Source organism: Kryptolebias marmoratus, linkage group LG24, assembly GCF_001649575.2.
Source record: "Kryptolebias marmoratus isolate JLee-2015 linkage group LG24, ASM164957v2, whole genome shotgun sequence".
Lineage (NCBI taxonomy): Eukaryota > Metazoa > Chordata > Actinopteri > Cyprinodontiformes > Rivulidae > Kryptolebias > Kryptolebias marmoratus.
In genome coordinates this window covers 6,502,449-6,515,756 of record NC_051453.1, presented here as the reverse complement: position 1 = coordinate 6,515,756, position 13,308 = coordinate 6,502,449, and the positions used below count along the sequence as shown (strand labels likewise).

Sequence of the window (13,308 nt, the reverse complement as noted above, 5' to 3'; positions counted from 1 at the left end):
ACCCTGTTTAATCTTCTTTAGTGAAGGATTACCGAAGGTGGAGCATTAGTTTGGGAACATAAAAATCTCTCTGTTTCTTCTGATGATCGTCTCAGAAGGTGACGTGACGGAGTTTATATAAACTGAACAAGAAGTGGAGGCAAAGTGTTAAAATCACACAGAATAATCTTTAAAAAACACACAAGGTCACAATGTTTTTCTGATTTTATTTAAAGATAAACAAAGTTGTTTTCATCTCAGTGTAAAAAGCGAAATGTTCTTCAACATAAAGCTTTACTTACATTCTCTGATTAAGAGCTGAATACATTTCTCTTTTCTCTCTTTATTTGAGCTGATGAAACTTTTTTGTTGTTGTTTTTGGACTGAAGGAAAACTGTGAAATGGAGCGATGGTTTTGCAGCTCCTGGACGTGGATCACCACACAGGTGTTCACAGACACATCGAGACATAAACGTCCAGGTTGGGTTGAAGTGTGAAACCTTTTCCTTGGTATTTACAGAGTCCTGGACCTTTGTAAAATACAGAAAGCACCATGTTGCTCCAACAGAAGGGGAAAGAACAAACTGCTCCTTTTCTTTTTTTAAAAAAAAAGGGAATGGGAAGTCCCGTCATGCGGGCGGCATGAGGACGAGTCAGACTCAGTTTCGGCGGCGCGGCGAGGTGTTTTACTCAGCCTTCTTGGCCTTCCTCTTGCGGGCGCCTTCGCTCAGCTCCTCCTTGGTTTTGAGAGGAGAAGACGGGACGGCGGCGGGAGGGTGATGGTTGTCCTCATCGCCGCAGAGAGGAGAGCCGAACAGCAGGTGACAAACCCAGGACTCAATGAGGGCGAAGGGGGAGCCATGAGAGTGCCGGGCGGTCATCACCACCTGGGAGGACAAAGAGAGGCTCGCGCTCAGAAAAAAGACTGCACTTGTGCCAAGAAATTCAGACTTTGGATACTAAAAATCTGATAAAGTAATCAGATGATCTCTGGTTTACTGATCCATTGTGTCTACATTATAAAAACAGGAATGTGACACTTTAAATAAGTAAACTTCTGCATATTTTCTTGATGTTATGATGTGGTTTGAACGTATTTTGCCTTTAAAAGCTAATATTAGTGAACCACAATATTTATGATCAGATTTAAGCATTATTGAAGCAGGGGTGCTTTAAAGTGGGGGCAATGACCACCCCTAAAATCTGGAACAATGAGTTGTTAAAAATTGTAAATATATATTTTATTTTGAAAGAAATCTAAAACTTAAAAGCTCTGAATAAGGATAAATGGTCTAAACTGAACAGAATGAAACATTAAGGAGCAGAAAACAAATGTCCTCAGTAGGATGAAGGGTCTCAGGAGGTTATGTGAATCTTTTTTATATTAATATAAATTCAGAAGAGGATCAGTAGGTTGAGTAGTGACTGTGTTGTTCTCAATATGTAATATTAATTGTAAATAAATGTAAATAGTCGCCCCAGTTTTGAGGCCTTTAACTAAAAGGACTTCTGACCTTAGGTGGATGTGAGAAGTTTTCGATGCAGGTCACCAATAAATCCGACGAAAGGCAGCAAGTCTATAAAAACTGTCATCATCTGCTGTGAGTGTTTGTCACTTTTTGCTGATATGGATAAAAAAATACTGTTGTCTGTGTGTTAGTCATCAGCACGATATAACGGATGTGTGGCAGCATCTTGTGTGGAGATGTGGAGACTGAATCTGTTGAAGAGATGGTCAATATTTAAATTCTGTACATCTTGTTACGTTTGACTTCGATTTCCTCTGACTGAAGCAGAAACTATAAAACCGATGGTCAGAACCACAGATCTGCTGCAGGGATCTTTTCTGCACATTTCCAGGAGTTGTTTTACCGTAGAGTCCCTCATTATACTCCCAGTTTCTCTAAAACTCTGCTCTGTGCACTGCTTAGATCAGGTTTCACAAGAAAAGCTAAACAACATCCTTAGTTCCTGTACAAAGCAGTCAGAATTATACCTTGCACGTGGCCATGAAGAGGGTGAAGACGAGGATGAGGGTGCTCTTGGACACTGGCAGCCAGTGGGCCTCCTGCAGGGTGAAGAGGATGGCTCCGTACAGACTGGCTTTAGTCGGGCTGCAGAGACCAAGAACAGCCTGTCAACAGAAACTCAGCTTCGTTTGTTTTCATGCTCATCTTCCCAAGCAAACCTTGTTTGTATTTTGTACATTAAAACCCACTGAAGTGTTGTTTTCACTATGAAGACCTGCTCATGTTTACTGATCAAACTCATCTTTAAATCGCCCGCTGCCTTTCGTGCCAGAGTTTTAGACTAAGATCATATTATGCTGAGAAATGACAAAATTATAGCCGTTTTAGTTCAATCTTTTGTGATACTGTGAGGTCTCACACGATCTGTTAAGAGTTGTGAATGACTCTCAGCTACTACCACACCAAATGTTAGCTCCATATCTGTAATATTCACTGAGGCAGAGACACTTTTGTGTAGGCTAAGGTCAATAGGCTGTGGCGGTCATTTTGTATTGTGTTGTTGCAGATGTCAGCAACAAATATAATTTCTTATGGTTCCAATAAAATCTATTTGTTGATCCCTGAGATCTTTTGCATACAGGCACACAGATACAGGTGATAACATTATCGGTCTGCCTTCACCTTCAGCAGCTGCAATAATACGTGTTTTTTTTCTGTTCAGAAAGCACACACACACGCTCGGACACACACACACACTCACAATGACATGCTGAGGATCTCGTTGGTCTCGGGCCTCCACACACCGCGGAGCAGCTGCTCAAAATTGGACATAAGAGCCACTCCAGATCCTGAGAGGATAAAAATAGACAAAAATGAGGCCAAAATAGTCTGTTTCTGTGTCACCATTTATATCCAGTCTGTTTTATTATTATTTTCAGCACCTGGAGGGTGTCTCTCCACAACATCATACTTTCTAGGATTGTTTCTGGTTCATGAAACACTCAACAACAACAAAAAAACTGAGGAAGTACAGCGGAAACATGATCTGAATTATTTTATAGCAACAGACCTGCCCGGTCTAACAGGGTGTACTCCCTCGGACTTTGAAGCAAATGAGTAAATTATTTAAAGCTCATTTAAGCTTTTAATGTTAGTCTACTGAGCATTGAAACCAGTTTCTTATTATAATGTGCAAAACTGGGACATTTGTAAGCCTCCCAGGTGCTCCCAGCAGCTCTAATTAGTGCAGATTAGGTAGAATTACTCGTTATTGTAACAACAAATACTGAGTTACACGCAGTAAATAACTTGTGACCTTATTGTTTCTGCAAAAAGCAGAAATGTTGAGCATTTTTCATCCCTAATTCAGTGACAATAAAAACATACGCTGTTACGCTTTCTAAATGTAGCTTACTGACCTTTGACATATCCAACGATCACCATGATGAAGAAGCCGTGATGGTAGGCGTGGTGGGCGTGGTGAACACCTGCGGCGATCTTGCGAACGCGGACGACCTCCTTCAGGCCCACCAGCACCATTTTGACCGGCAGGAAGGCCACGCATTTGTAGAAGAGGTTCAGAGGGCAGTAAAAGATCAGATACCTGGTTGTGTTTCAAACAGAGGCAGGAAGATGATGCACAGAAAAATGAAAACACTTGTTTAGCATCCTGGCCACAGTGCAGATTTAAATCCAAAGTCACACACGAGGGACAGACAGAGACAGTTTTTCATAATTTATTGATTTAAAAGTTTGAGCGAGGCAGATTTATCTGGGGGATCCTGGCTCACCAGACAGCTGAGGCCAGCAGGATGTGGCTGTTGTGTTGGAAATAGTCTAAAGGGCTGCTCCCGAGCATGATGTCTGCCAGGATGTAACTACCGAAGCAGTAGAGCATGGCGCAGAGCCAAGAGGCCACGGGACTCCTGCGAGAAACCTCCACGGAGCCTGCAGCACAGAGGACGAGACGTCAGGGCTGCACACACTGTGGACACTTTCAGAGAGGGTTACGGACACTCGTAATGTTTTCTTTTTTAGATTAAAGTTGGTGAATTAGCTCACAGTAACAATAAAAAGACAGTTGTTAATAATCAAAATGAAAGAGGGAGAGAAAAGTGTAGAAAACTGAACTTTTGCAGGTAAATATTTCTACAAAGCGCAACCTTGGCCCCCTCTAGTGGTTATCTGAAAACATGACATGTTAAAATTCATTGCAAAATAATTACTCATTCAAAACAAAAATACATTCAGAATCATTCATTTGTACATTTGACTTATTTCCAAACAAATACAGAAAGGTGTTTTTTAAATAAAAAGAATAATAAACTTCTCTTGATCCTGAAAACCTCACTGTAAACTGTTATTACCTTTTTATTAATATTATTTAAATATGAGAATTAACATTTACTTATTAAACTTCTTGTTAGAACCGTATAAATTTCCTGTTGAGTCACAAACAGCACACTGTTCCAAGCTTGAAGACTTTTTATCAGTGTTTATCTTCATCTGCACCTGCCTCATATTTCAGGACACACCCAGCCTGTCCACGTTCTCATCCTCAGCTAATATTGACGCTCATTTGTAAATGAACAAACAATCCTTTAAGCATACAGATTCCAGCAGTTCTTTATAAACAGATCATTTATTTTAATGTTTTAAGCCACAGCTAACCAACCAAAAATGTCTCAGATGATTTAGTAGCTGAGAGTCGACCACAACACCAACTCTGAGCTCTGCTATAAGTCTTAATGCAGCATGAGATCGCGTATAACTTTGTTTAAAAGGTTTGAAAATCAAACCAAATCAGCTACAACTCCATCATTTCTCATCAAGAGATGATTTTAGTGTTATTAGTGTCATTAATGCTAAACATTTAATTTCTATAATGTGTTGTTCAGAACCTGAAATTTGTCATTATGTGCACCGGTCCATATTTTATAGTTTTATTTTAATTTTGTGCTTTTGAGTCTTTTTGAGGTTGTTCTTGTGATTTTGTGGCTTGCTTTAATACTTATTTTTGCACGTTTGAGATCATTTTTATACTTGTTTCATTTCTCTGTAACTGTTTGACTCACGTTCTGCTCAGTCTTTGTCTCTTTTGTGACTCTCTGCTCGTTTTGTTATTTTATGCATCTCTGTCGCATCTGATTTTTGTCAAAGCTTTTCATGGAATCTGCAGCCTCCTGACCCCCTGAACCTTGTGCCTGCAGGCATGTTCAGTCACCTGGATTCATTAAGTCCTAACAAACATGACGTGTTATATACCTTTCAAAGCTTGCATGTGATTTCTGAGGATCTAGATCCACATGTTGGACCCATCCAGTAAACCGAGACGTGAAGCAGAATCTCCAACAGGTGGGTGGGGGTGTCGACTTGAGCTCAGCCTGAGAGCAACGTGATCCTGAGAAATGCTGCCCTGTCTATAAATACAGCGACTGTCGGGCATGGCGTGACCTCTGACCCCACACTTGTCTCTCCTTCCCCTACATTTAAAACTCATTCATGTGCTCCTGTAACGTGTGCCATGAACTAGTTCTCGCCGCTGCGACAGAGGCGATAAAAGCTGATCGAACAAGTCTCAGCAGCTCGAGTCATTTGACTTTCAAATTATTGGTATGAAAATTCTGTAAGTCAAACAGACAGAAACATGCTACAGTGGACTTTTCTTTTTGGTTTCAACTTTTAGACTTATTTCTAAAGCCCTCCTTGATTCAAGTGACATTACAACATTATTTTTTCTCATTTAAGGTAATATAAACACAGCAACATTATTATTAACCCTTATGAACACAGCAGGGGATAAACTAAATAAGTTAACAGAGGATATTCTTTTCTTTTTAATCCAGATAGATGGTGTAAAATAGGGGAATAATGTAAATAGAGGCCAAAACATTAATTAAGCCTAACTCTGCATGTTTATCACTGCCAGGCTGGGAAAAAGATGTGAAATGAAAACTTAAAGATCAGTTTTTTTTTGCTCCATTCATCCTGAAGACTCTAAAATCATCGCTGCACAAACTGCTTTAAGGAGGTTTTAACTCTGCCTCCTTGTTTGGTTTCCTCTCCTGGAGCTTCAAGAAAACAAAGACTGAGCTTTTTCTGTCTGGGTGAACTTTGACCCCAGATTGATGACAGTGTTTTCCTACTCACAGAAACAGCTAAATCATGCTTGGCTGTCAATCCAACCTCTTAATTCATCTTTAAAGTTCAGTACAAATAAAAACTCCTCTGTGGCCTTAAAATAAAGCTCATCTGGGGGGGGGGGCTTTGGAGGCTCTGTCTATTTCAGGCTCTTCTATTTCTTGCTGGTATGCACAGGCCTTCGCTCAGGTTTCATCCTCCTTCGGACCCTGCAGCTCACTCCAAACTCAGAGAAAATCAACCCAAAAAAACCTGGGAGGTTTCCTTGGTGCTGAGGGATTTCCTACAGTGCAAAGGAGATCAATCTGCAGCACCAACACACATAAAACCGAGCAGAGCTGCTGCAGTTTATGTAACAGGTCATGCTTTATAAGGAAAGGGTTCATACAGAAAACAGTAAACTGAGGCAGGGACTTTTCAGGCACTGCAAAGCTTAAAAAAAAACATTAAAATTACATGTGCTGCTCAAACATGTCATCTCCTTTTACTATTTCACTTCAAATATTTTAATATGAGTTATATCTGTTCAATCTATAGAAATTGTTGAGAGCAAGACATGCATACATTCTAGATAATTACATTTAACATTAGAGAGCAAATGAAAAAAGTGGGATTGAAGCCTCTCACCTGGCTCATATTTGAGGTAGAGGATGGAAACGATGTAATAAGCCAGGTCAAACACGGGAAACATTCCCATTTTGGAGAAAGCGTGGGCTAAATCGCCCAGATTAAGAACTGCCAGCACGTTCTCCATGGTTCCTGTTTAATGAGCAGAGAAGAAAAAGAATCCTGACGTTTTTCCTTTTTTATTCCAACTGCGCAGTCTGGATCGGAAGCCCCCCGAACCTGCGACTCTCCGCCGAGCCCCCCCGGTCTGTGAAGTGAAGCCCGTGACACTCAAGCCCTCCTATTAATACCGCTCACATCCAGACCCCCCAGCTGCATCATCATCATGATCATCATCATCATCTTCCGGGCCAGCTGCTCCTCCGGAGGGGACAGGAGCTTTCTGCTGCTTCACACCGAGCAGGAAACCAGAAAAAAGACGTCCTTACTGTCCAGAACTGGGCTACAAGACGCCGGCAGAGGTTTAATGAAGCCGGGAGGCAGAGCAGAGACCCAAATACGTGTCCGTATTTATTGTAAGCAGACATTAAATCATCCGTTTGTTAAAAGAAAACATCCATAATCCGGATCAGGTGATCCTCCATCCGTGTCTCACAGCCCAATGATCAGATCTAATCCCAACCTTTGATGTTTACATTCCTCTGAATAATGCAAAAATGTTTTAATGAAAGATTAAACAGCTTTCAAACTGCCTAAATTTACAACAACGCTTATTATATGGTTCGTATTTATCTTTTTTTAATGTAATAAAAATAATTTTATTATTGTTATTCCATAAAAAGCCCACTAGATGGCGCCAAATCCTCACATTTAAAAACTAGATTCTTCAAGGCACAACTTCTGGCGTCTTTTGGCAATTTTATCCTTTGGCTCAAGCCGTTCTTTTATATAAACCCTTTCATCAAGTTTGTCTTTATGGTAAATCAATTCAAAATTCACGTCGAAACATGCTTCTGGTTCTTTTTGCCATTAAGAATTTAACGCCAGTTGGCGCCTTACAGTCTAAATTGAGGACATAAAAATCCCACGAGTTGCTCCAACAGCGTTCTGAATTCCTATTGGCTACTTTCCCGATTGCGTCAAGAAACACGGAAGTGGATTACTTGTGTTGACAAAATGCTCGGGGATCTGCTAATTTTCGGGTAATTAATCAATTGTGCTGCCATTTCTACATCTCAGAGTAGGTTGTCTGGATGAGGGGGGTTACGTTTATGTTGCTATGTTCTGTTTTAGTCGTAAGAGAGACTTGTTACTCGTGAAAAGTTACCGCCAGCTCAGCAGCTAACAGCGTTAGCTCGTCATTGACAACATTTGCTCTCAATCGCCGTTTCTTCTGTCTCTTTAGGACTTTACTGGTGAACGCGGGGGCCGTGCTGAACTTCAAGCTGTAAGTGTGACCACGTCCTAAACCTTACACCAAACATTAAAACAGCCACAGGTTGGTGCTAATGCTAACTGCAGATGTTTTGCAGGAAGAGGAAAGAGTCGCAGGGTTTTGGAGATGAGTCCGGAGCTCCAACAACAGGCGAGTCTGTGATGTGTGGCAGAAAGAGATAAAGGAAAATACTCATTTTCACATCAATCTAAAGTGATTTCAAATGGAATTAGCATTCTGACAAGCAGTGGTGGAAACTAACTATAAATACTGCACATATCTGTGCAGGTTTATGTACTTTTTAAATATATTACACAGGTATTTGACACACAGTAGTTTAACTATAATCTTCTTTATTTACTTTTAGACCATTTAGTTTCAGTTATTAACATAAAGGCTCACTTTTGTAATTGCCAAACATGTCATGTAGAATACTTTTGTCTCCTTAAATAACCAGTGGTAATATTTAGTTTTAGTTTTTATTTTGATATGTAGTATATTTCTACCTAAAATCGGACTTGATGCTGTATTTTTATTAAAAACAAGTTCCACCTCCAGAGTTACACTCATGTTACTCAATAATACTTTAGTACAAATAATCCACTGATGTGTAACTAGACATCTGTCATAATTTAATTTGCACGGTTTGTAATAGTTTTAGTTTCAGTGTTGTTCATGTACTTTTCTTTCTCAGGCGACAACATCAGAGAGTTCCTGCTCAGCCTGCGGTACTTTAGGATCTTCATCGCGCTGTGGAACGTCTTCATCATGTTCTGCATGGTGTTGTGAGTATCTCTGTGTTTGTGAGAGCTTGATGATCCCTGTCGTTACAGCGGTGAAGTCAGGGATTAGTGAAGACGACCGGTCAGTCTGAATGTTTCAGTCTCTCGAATTCACCGACGAGATGAAAAATAAAAAGTACTTAGATTCATTATAACAAAAACACGACAAGATTTAAACTCGAGAGTTTCTGTGGGGTTGTTCTTTTCTTTAAACAGTGGATTTTATGTAATCTTAAAAATGAACTTTAATTTGATGGATAAAAATGAGAATGCCCTCAGAGTACGCTCTTGACATTATTTGCCCGATGATGAGGAAGACAAATGTAAAAAAAATCAAATGTTTTAAGAGACACGTCCTGAATCAGAGAAATTTAACGTTTCTAAAAAACTTCTCAGGTTTCCAGATCGCTCCTCTGGTTAGTTTTCATAAAGCCTGAATGTTTTGAGCTCGGTACGTCTCATGTTTAAACCTCTTTCCAGTTTGGGACAGAAACTCTGCAGATTATAAAACGTTAAACTTTTCTAACCAGACGAATGTCTTTAAATTTCAGATTGTTTGGATCATGATCAGAGTTCGGAGCGGCTGGACCTCCACCAGGAAGTCAGCTCTTCAAGACGAAAACTACAAACTTCTCCTTCATTTCTGCTTCTTTTTATTTGTCCCTTTTGATTGAAATACTGCTCCGTTTTGTTTACAACTCAGAAATATTAAATCTCCTTCAGGCTGAACTGGATATAGTTTTCTTTTCTTTCAGAAGTTTTTACCTTCTTGTTTCGGCTGTAACTGTTCGCCTTCCTGATGTTTGAGACGTTCTTTTATTTCTTCCTCGCTGAAGCTGGATTCAGCAGAGGCGTCACTATAACTTTAGTTCTTTCATAAACACCTTGTTTGTAGATAAACACTGTTTTTTTGTCCATCAGATCTAATGTTTTGTGCTGCTTTTCAAGTTTAAAAATCTTCCTTTATTTCAAATCTGTTGAGCTGTAAGTAAATACTTGTACACTTGCTCTAAATAAAGAATAAGTTTCTCCTTTTAAGTATAATTTCAGACTCGTTATGCAGATCAATATAAACTGAGTGTTAAACTCAAATATTTACTTTCTTCTAAGCTGTAAAGTTATTTAGTCATTTAAAAGATTTAACTGAGCACAACCTAGAATGCATTAAAAACGGATTATTTGTAAGATCCTGATGTACTCTTGGTGTCTTGTTTGTCAAAACATGAAAATTAAAAAATATTACCATAAATAATAATTGTACAAAATAATCCAGATGACCTTGAAACCTCTGATTAAAAACATTTGAGGTGAAGATCGAGTAAAACTTTGTTTCTTTGCTCCAACATTGGTTCAGATGTTTGTTGCATCTTTAGTGTTTCTTGTTTTTCTGTAAAAAAAGTTTCCAATTATTGTTCTGTTGCTCCTCCTAAACCAGATATAACACTCAGGGTTCTTAAAATTCCATATGTGGAAGAAAAACAGACCCAGAAACTTCAGAAAAAAAATACAACATTTATTTTAAATTATCTTCAATGTTTAGAAATACACAAAGCAACAGAAATAGTGTATTAACTTTCTGTACAAGCAGTTTGACAGACGATGCAGTTTTAATTAATCTCAGGGCGTTACTCAACCAAGAAATGATCCTTTAAAGAAAGAAGCAACTAATCATCAACATGGATCCTCCCAAAGATCAATGTCAGTTTGCTTTTGGTAATATAACAGAAAATAGTTTGTTTTTATAGCTTGTAAATAGTTTAAAGTTGCATGACGGCATTCAGTTTGACTTTGATACGGCTTAGTTTGCTTGTTTACCACCTGGACAGAGGTGACCTTTTTAATCACTTCTTTCCTTCATAGTCATTTCACGACTTCACTCACCTTAACGTTTTAGTTTCTCTACAAAACAGTTTGCCTGTCACCCATAAATGCATTAAGTTTGACACGTTTAGTAATTTGTTTGTGGGAAATCGTTGTCGTAGACATCTGAAACAGAAACAAACAAGCCAATAAAGACTGATATCAAAGTAAGCAGGAGAAATAAATGAGTATTAAATAATATTTGTTACAGACTGCGAAGATTTAAACTTACCACTTGGATAATCGACATCATCGTATATTTCACCTTCCCTGAAATGAAAGATTGTTGTTAAACTAAGTGCAGAAAAATGGGGTTTGGAGGCATTAATATGTCGATTTAATTACTCTAAGTAACTGAAAATAATCAAAAAGAACTAAAAAAGTTTTTAAAAATGAAGGAATCATAATAAGATTAGTTAACAAATCACAACTACAGAACAAAAAATGTATAAATTTTCATAATGAACTGAGGATTAACTTACAAGCGAAGAAGAAAAGATGTTGAAACGTAACCATCTGTGGAGGAAAAACAAATAATCATGATTCATGGTCCGCCACCACTGCAGCTCACACTTTAACAGAGCGTGTGTGATCGTGTTTAACATTACTTTCCAGATTTGATTAAAATGGCTCCAACGCTGTCATTTATAACGATAAAAATATTTTACATTCCTTTAAATAATGCTAGGCTTTTAATTAAAAAAGGGAGCTGCTCTTTGCCTAAAACTTCACGTGCATTATGCTTTTATAAATAAACTTTCAAACGTGTTATTTTTTTTCACAACACTTATTTAATCGGCACATTAAAGGTGATGCCGCTGAGGCAAACTTTGAGACGTTGTGTCCTTCCTGATCGAGTATTTATGGCTGAAACATCAGCGCAGATGTTGTCCCTGATGTGCAGGAGTGGACATTAGTTGTGCTTTCACAAAAAAAGAAAAGGTCCAAAAAATAAAAATAAAAAATACTGTTTAAGCTTGGTCTTAATGGACCACTTTTCTGTCAGAGTTTCATACTTTTTTGCTCTCTGATGAAAAGACAACAGGACTGTGTGTGTAGGTGTGTGTGTGTGTGTGTGTGTGAGAGAGTGTCTTCATTAGGATTTGGCTCATATTAATCTTCATCACCTAATCTCACACTGGAGCCAGAGTCTTTTCTGTCTTTCTTCACTTTAAATATAAAATGTGAACTTTTTACAAAGATGTGACGTGAAGAACATTTTATGGAGCTCTGTAGATTAATGTCAGGAATAAATACTTTTAAATCTGTTGTACTCACCGACAGCTTGGCAGGGCATGAGCCAGCTTCTACTAACACCTTTTTTTTAACTTTAAGCATCAAATCACCCCCACACAGTTAAATCTGTACGGCTCATCCTGCAGATCAAAACAACATCTGGTTCGAAACATTGTTCACGTACATTTTCCAGCTCTGCTTTGACACAAATATTTCTTCTTGCTCGTTTGCTGGATGACATCCACGATCTCTCCCGGCGTCACTTGAAGATCTTTTGCTCCGACTTTTTTCACAACATAGTTTGGATCCACCATCATGGTTTGCAGCACCTTGACGGGTCCTTCGTACTGAGGAAGAACGATCACTGAGGTCAGTATGTTCTCATACTGAAACCAATGGAATAAAAGCAGAATCTGACCTATAAGCATACAGGAAAATCTCATTATTTCCAGCTAAACTAGATATTTTGTTGTGAAAATAGTTTACCTTAAACTTTTTTTTCATGTCCTTTTCCACTTTGGGATCTATGCTGAAAAAAAAATAATAATAATGAACATTTTTTACAGATAAATTTAAGGATAAGACATTTTCCTTGCACAGAAAATGGGATGAATTCATTCCTCGATCATCGTCTGGTCTGATTCATCACCAGGTCAAATTAAAACTTCATATTAAAATGATTCTACAGCTTTCTGTCATCTTAGCTTCTTATTTTCTGCTTCCTTTCAGTGAATCAGACGTGAATAAATACCTGATTTCAAGCGGAGGAGGGGGGAAATCCTCGAGCATTGGCTGAACGTCGTCATAATCGTCTGACAACAAAGAAAGAAAAAAGAAATTACAAATAAAACTGATTCTTAAATTGATACTTGTATTTAGTAGCAAGTATTATTTGCTTAAACACAACTCAAACATATTTAGAACAAAAAGAAGGTCATATAAGAGGAAAATTGTCCAAGAACTTATTATAAACCAGCAAAGTAGTGTATTTAATCACGTTCAGTAAAAGTTATAGTCAATAACAGCAATTTATAGGAGATAAATATAGCAATACTTGTAAAAATAAAGAATGGTTTTGCTCAAATATCTTTTTGGAAATCTTGTTGATGTTAGAAGGTTTGTGATTACAAATAGAGAAAAATGAACTAAATTAGACAAAATGGTCTTTGTTTTTGTTGATAAATAGTGACGCCTTTTGACCCTGGGCTAGGGTTAGGGTCTCCTCAGGGTTGAAGGGGTCAGGGACGTTTGGCCCAGGGCTAGGGTTAGGGTCTCCTCGGGGTTGAAGGGGTCAGGGACTTTTGGCCCAGGGCTAGGGTTAGGGTCTCCTCGGGGTTGA

At 38.5% G+C, this 13,308-nt stretch overlaps 3 protein-coding genes across 3 annotated transcripts in view; 1 reads left to right on the top strand and 2 right to left on the bottom strand.

The window, feature by feature from the left end:
- Positions 1-186: 186 nt before the first annotated feature.
- tmem38a (transmembrane protein 38A) lies at positions 187-6,986 on the bottom strand. The gene is made up of 6 exons (XM_017413289.3): positions 6,717-6,986; positions 3,740-3,896; positions 3,368-3,552; positions 2,710-2,797; positions 1,976-2,093; positions 187-866 (listed from the first exon to the last, which is right to left on the bottom strand). The coding sequence occupies exons 1-6, from the start codon at positions 6,841-6,843 to the stop codon at positions 666-668; spliced, it is 876 nt and encodes a 291-aa protein (XP_017268778.1). The 5' UTR covers positions 6,844-6,986; the 3' UTR covers positions 187-665.
- A 768-nt stretch (positions 6,987-7,754) lies between these two features.
- smim7 (small integral membrane protein 7) lies at positions 7,755-10,058 on the top strand. The gene is made up of 5 exons (XM_017413383.3): positions 7,755-7,858; positions 8,062-8,103; positions 8,189-8,241; positions 8,786-8,876; positions 9,425-10,058. The coding sequence occupies exons 1-5, from the start codon at positions 7,833-7,835 to the stop codon at positions 9,438-9,440; spliced, it is 228 nt and encodes a 75-aa protein (XP_017268872.1). The 5' UTR covers positions 7,755-7,832; the 3' UTR covers positions 9,441-10,058.
- Positions 10,059-10,365: 307 nt separating this feature from the next.
- The window catches only part of si:ch73-40i7.2 (FYN-binding protein 1), a 15,279-nt gene continuing 12,336 nt past the window's right edge, over positions 10,366-13,308 (bottom strand). Inside the window, exons 11-16 of the mRNA XM_017413340.3 lie at positions 12,721-12,781; positions 12,456-12,498; positions 12,154-12,316; positions 11,216-11,249; positions 10,966-11,003; positions 10,366-10,859 (exon numbers count right to left, since the gene is read on the bottom strand). Coding sequence (XP_017268829.1) covers positions 10,822-10,859; positions 10,966-11,003; positions 11,216-11,249; positions 12,154-12,316; positions 12,456-12,498; positions 12,721-12,781 — 377 coding nt within the window. The 3' untranslated portion in view covers positions 10,366-10,821. The remainder of the gene's footprint in view (positions 10,860-10,965; positions 11,004-11,215; positions 11,250-12,153; positions 12,317-12,455; positions 12,499-12,720; positions 12,782-13,308) is intronic.

Coding starts and splice junctions, on each gene's coding strand:
- tmem38a (XM_017413289.3), bottom strand. CDS start 6,843: ATGGAGAACGTGCTGGCAGTTCTTAATCTGGGCGATTTAGCCCACGCT. Junction 3,897..6,716: donor CTACCTCAAATATGAGCCAG/GTGAGAGGCTTC, acceptor TCTGTGCTGCAG/GCTCCGTGGAGGTTTCTCGC. Junction 867..1,975: donor TCTTCATGGCCACGTGCAAG/GTATAATTCTGA, acceptor TTGTCCTCCCAG/GTGGTGATGACCGCCCGGCA.
- smim7 (XM_017413383.3), top strand. CDS start 7,833: ATGCTCGGGGATCTGCTAATTTTCGG. Junction 7,859..8,061: donor GGGGATCTGCTAATTTTCGG/GTAATTAATCAA, acceptor CTGTCTCTTTAG/GACTTTACTGGTGAACGCGG. Junction 8,242..8,785: donor GTCCGGAGCTCCAACAACAG/GCGAGTCTGTGA, acceptor TTTCTTTCTCAG/GCGACAACATCAGAGAGTTC.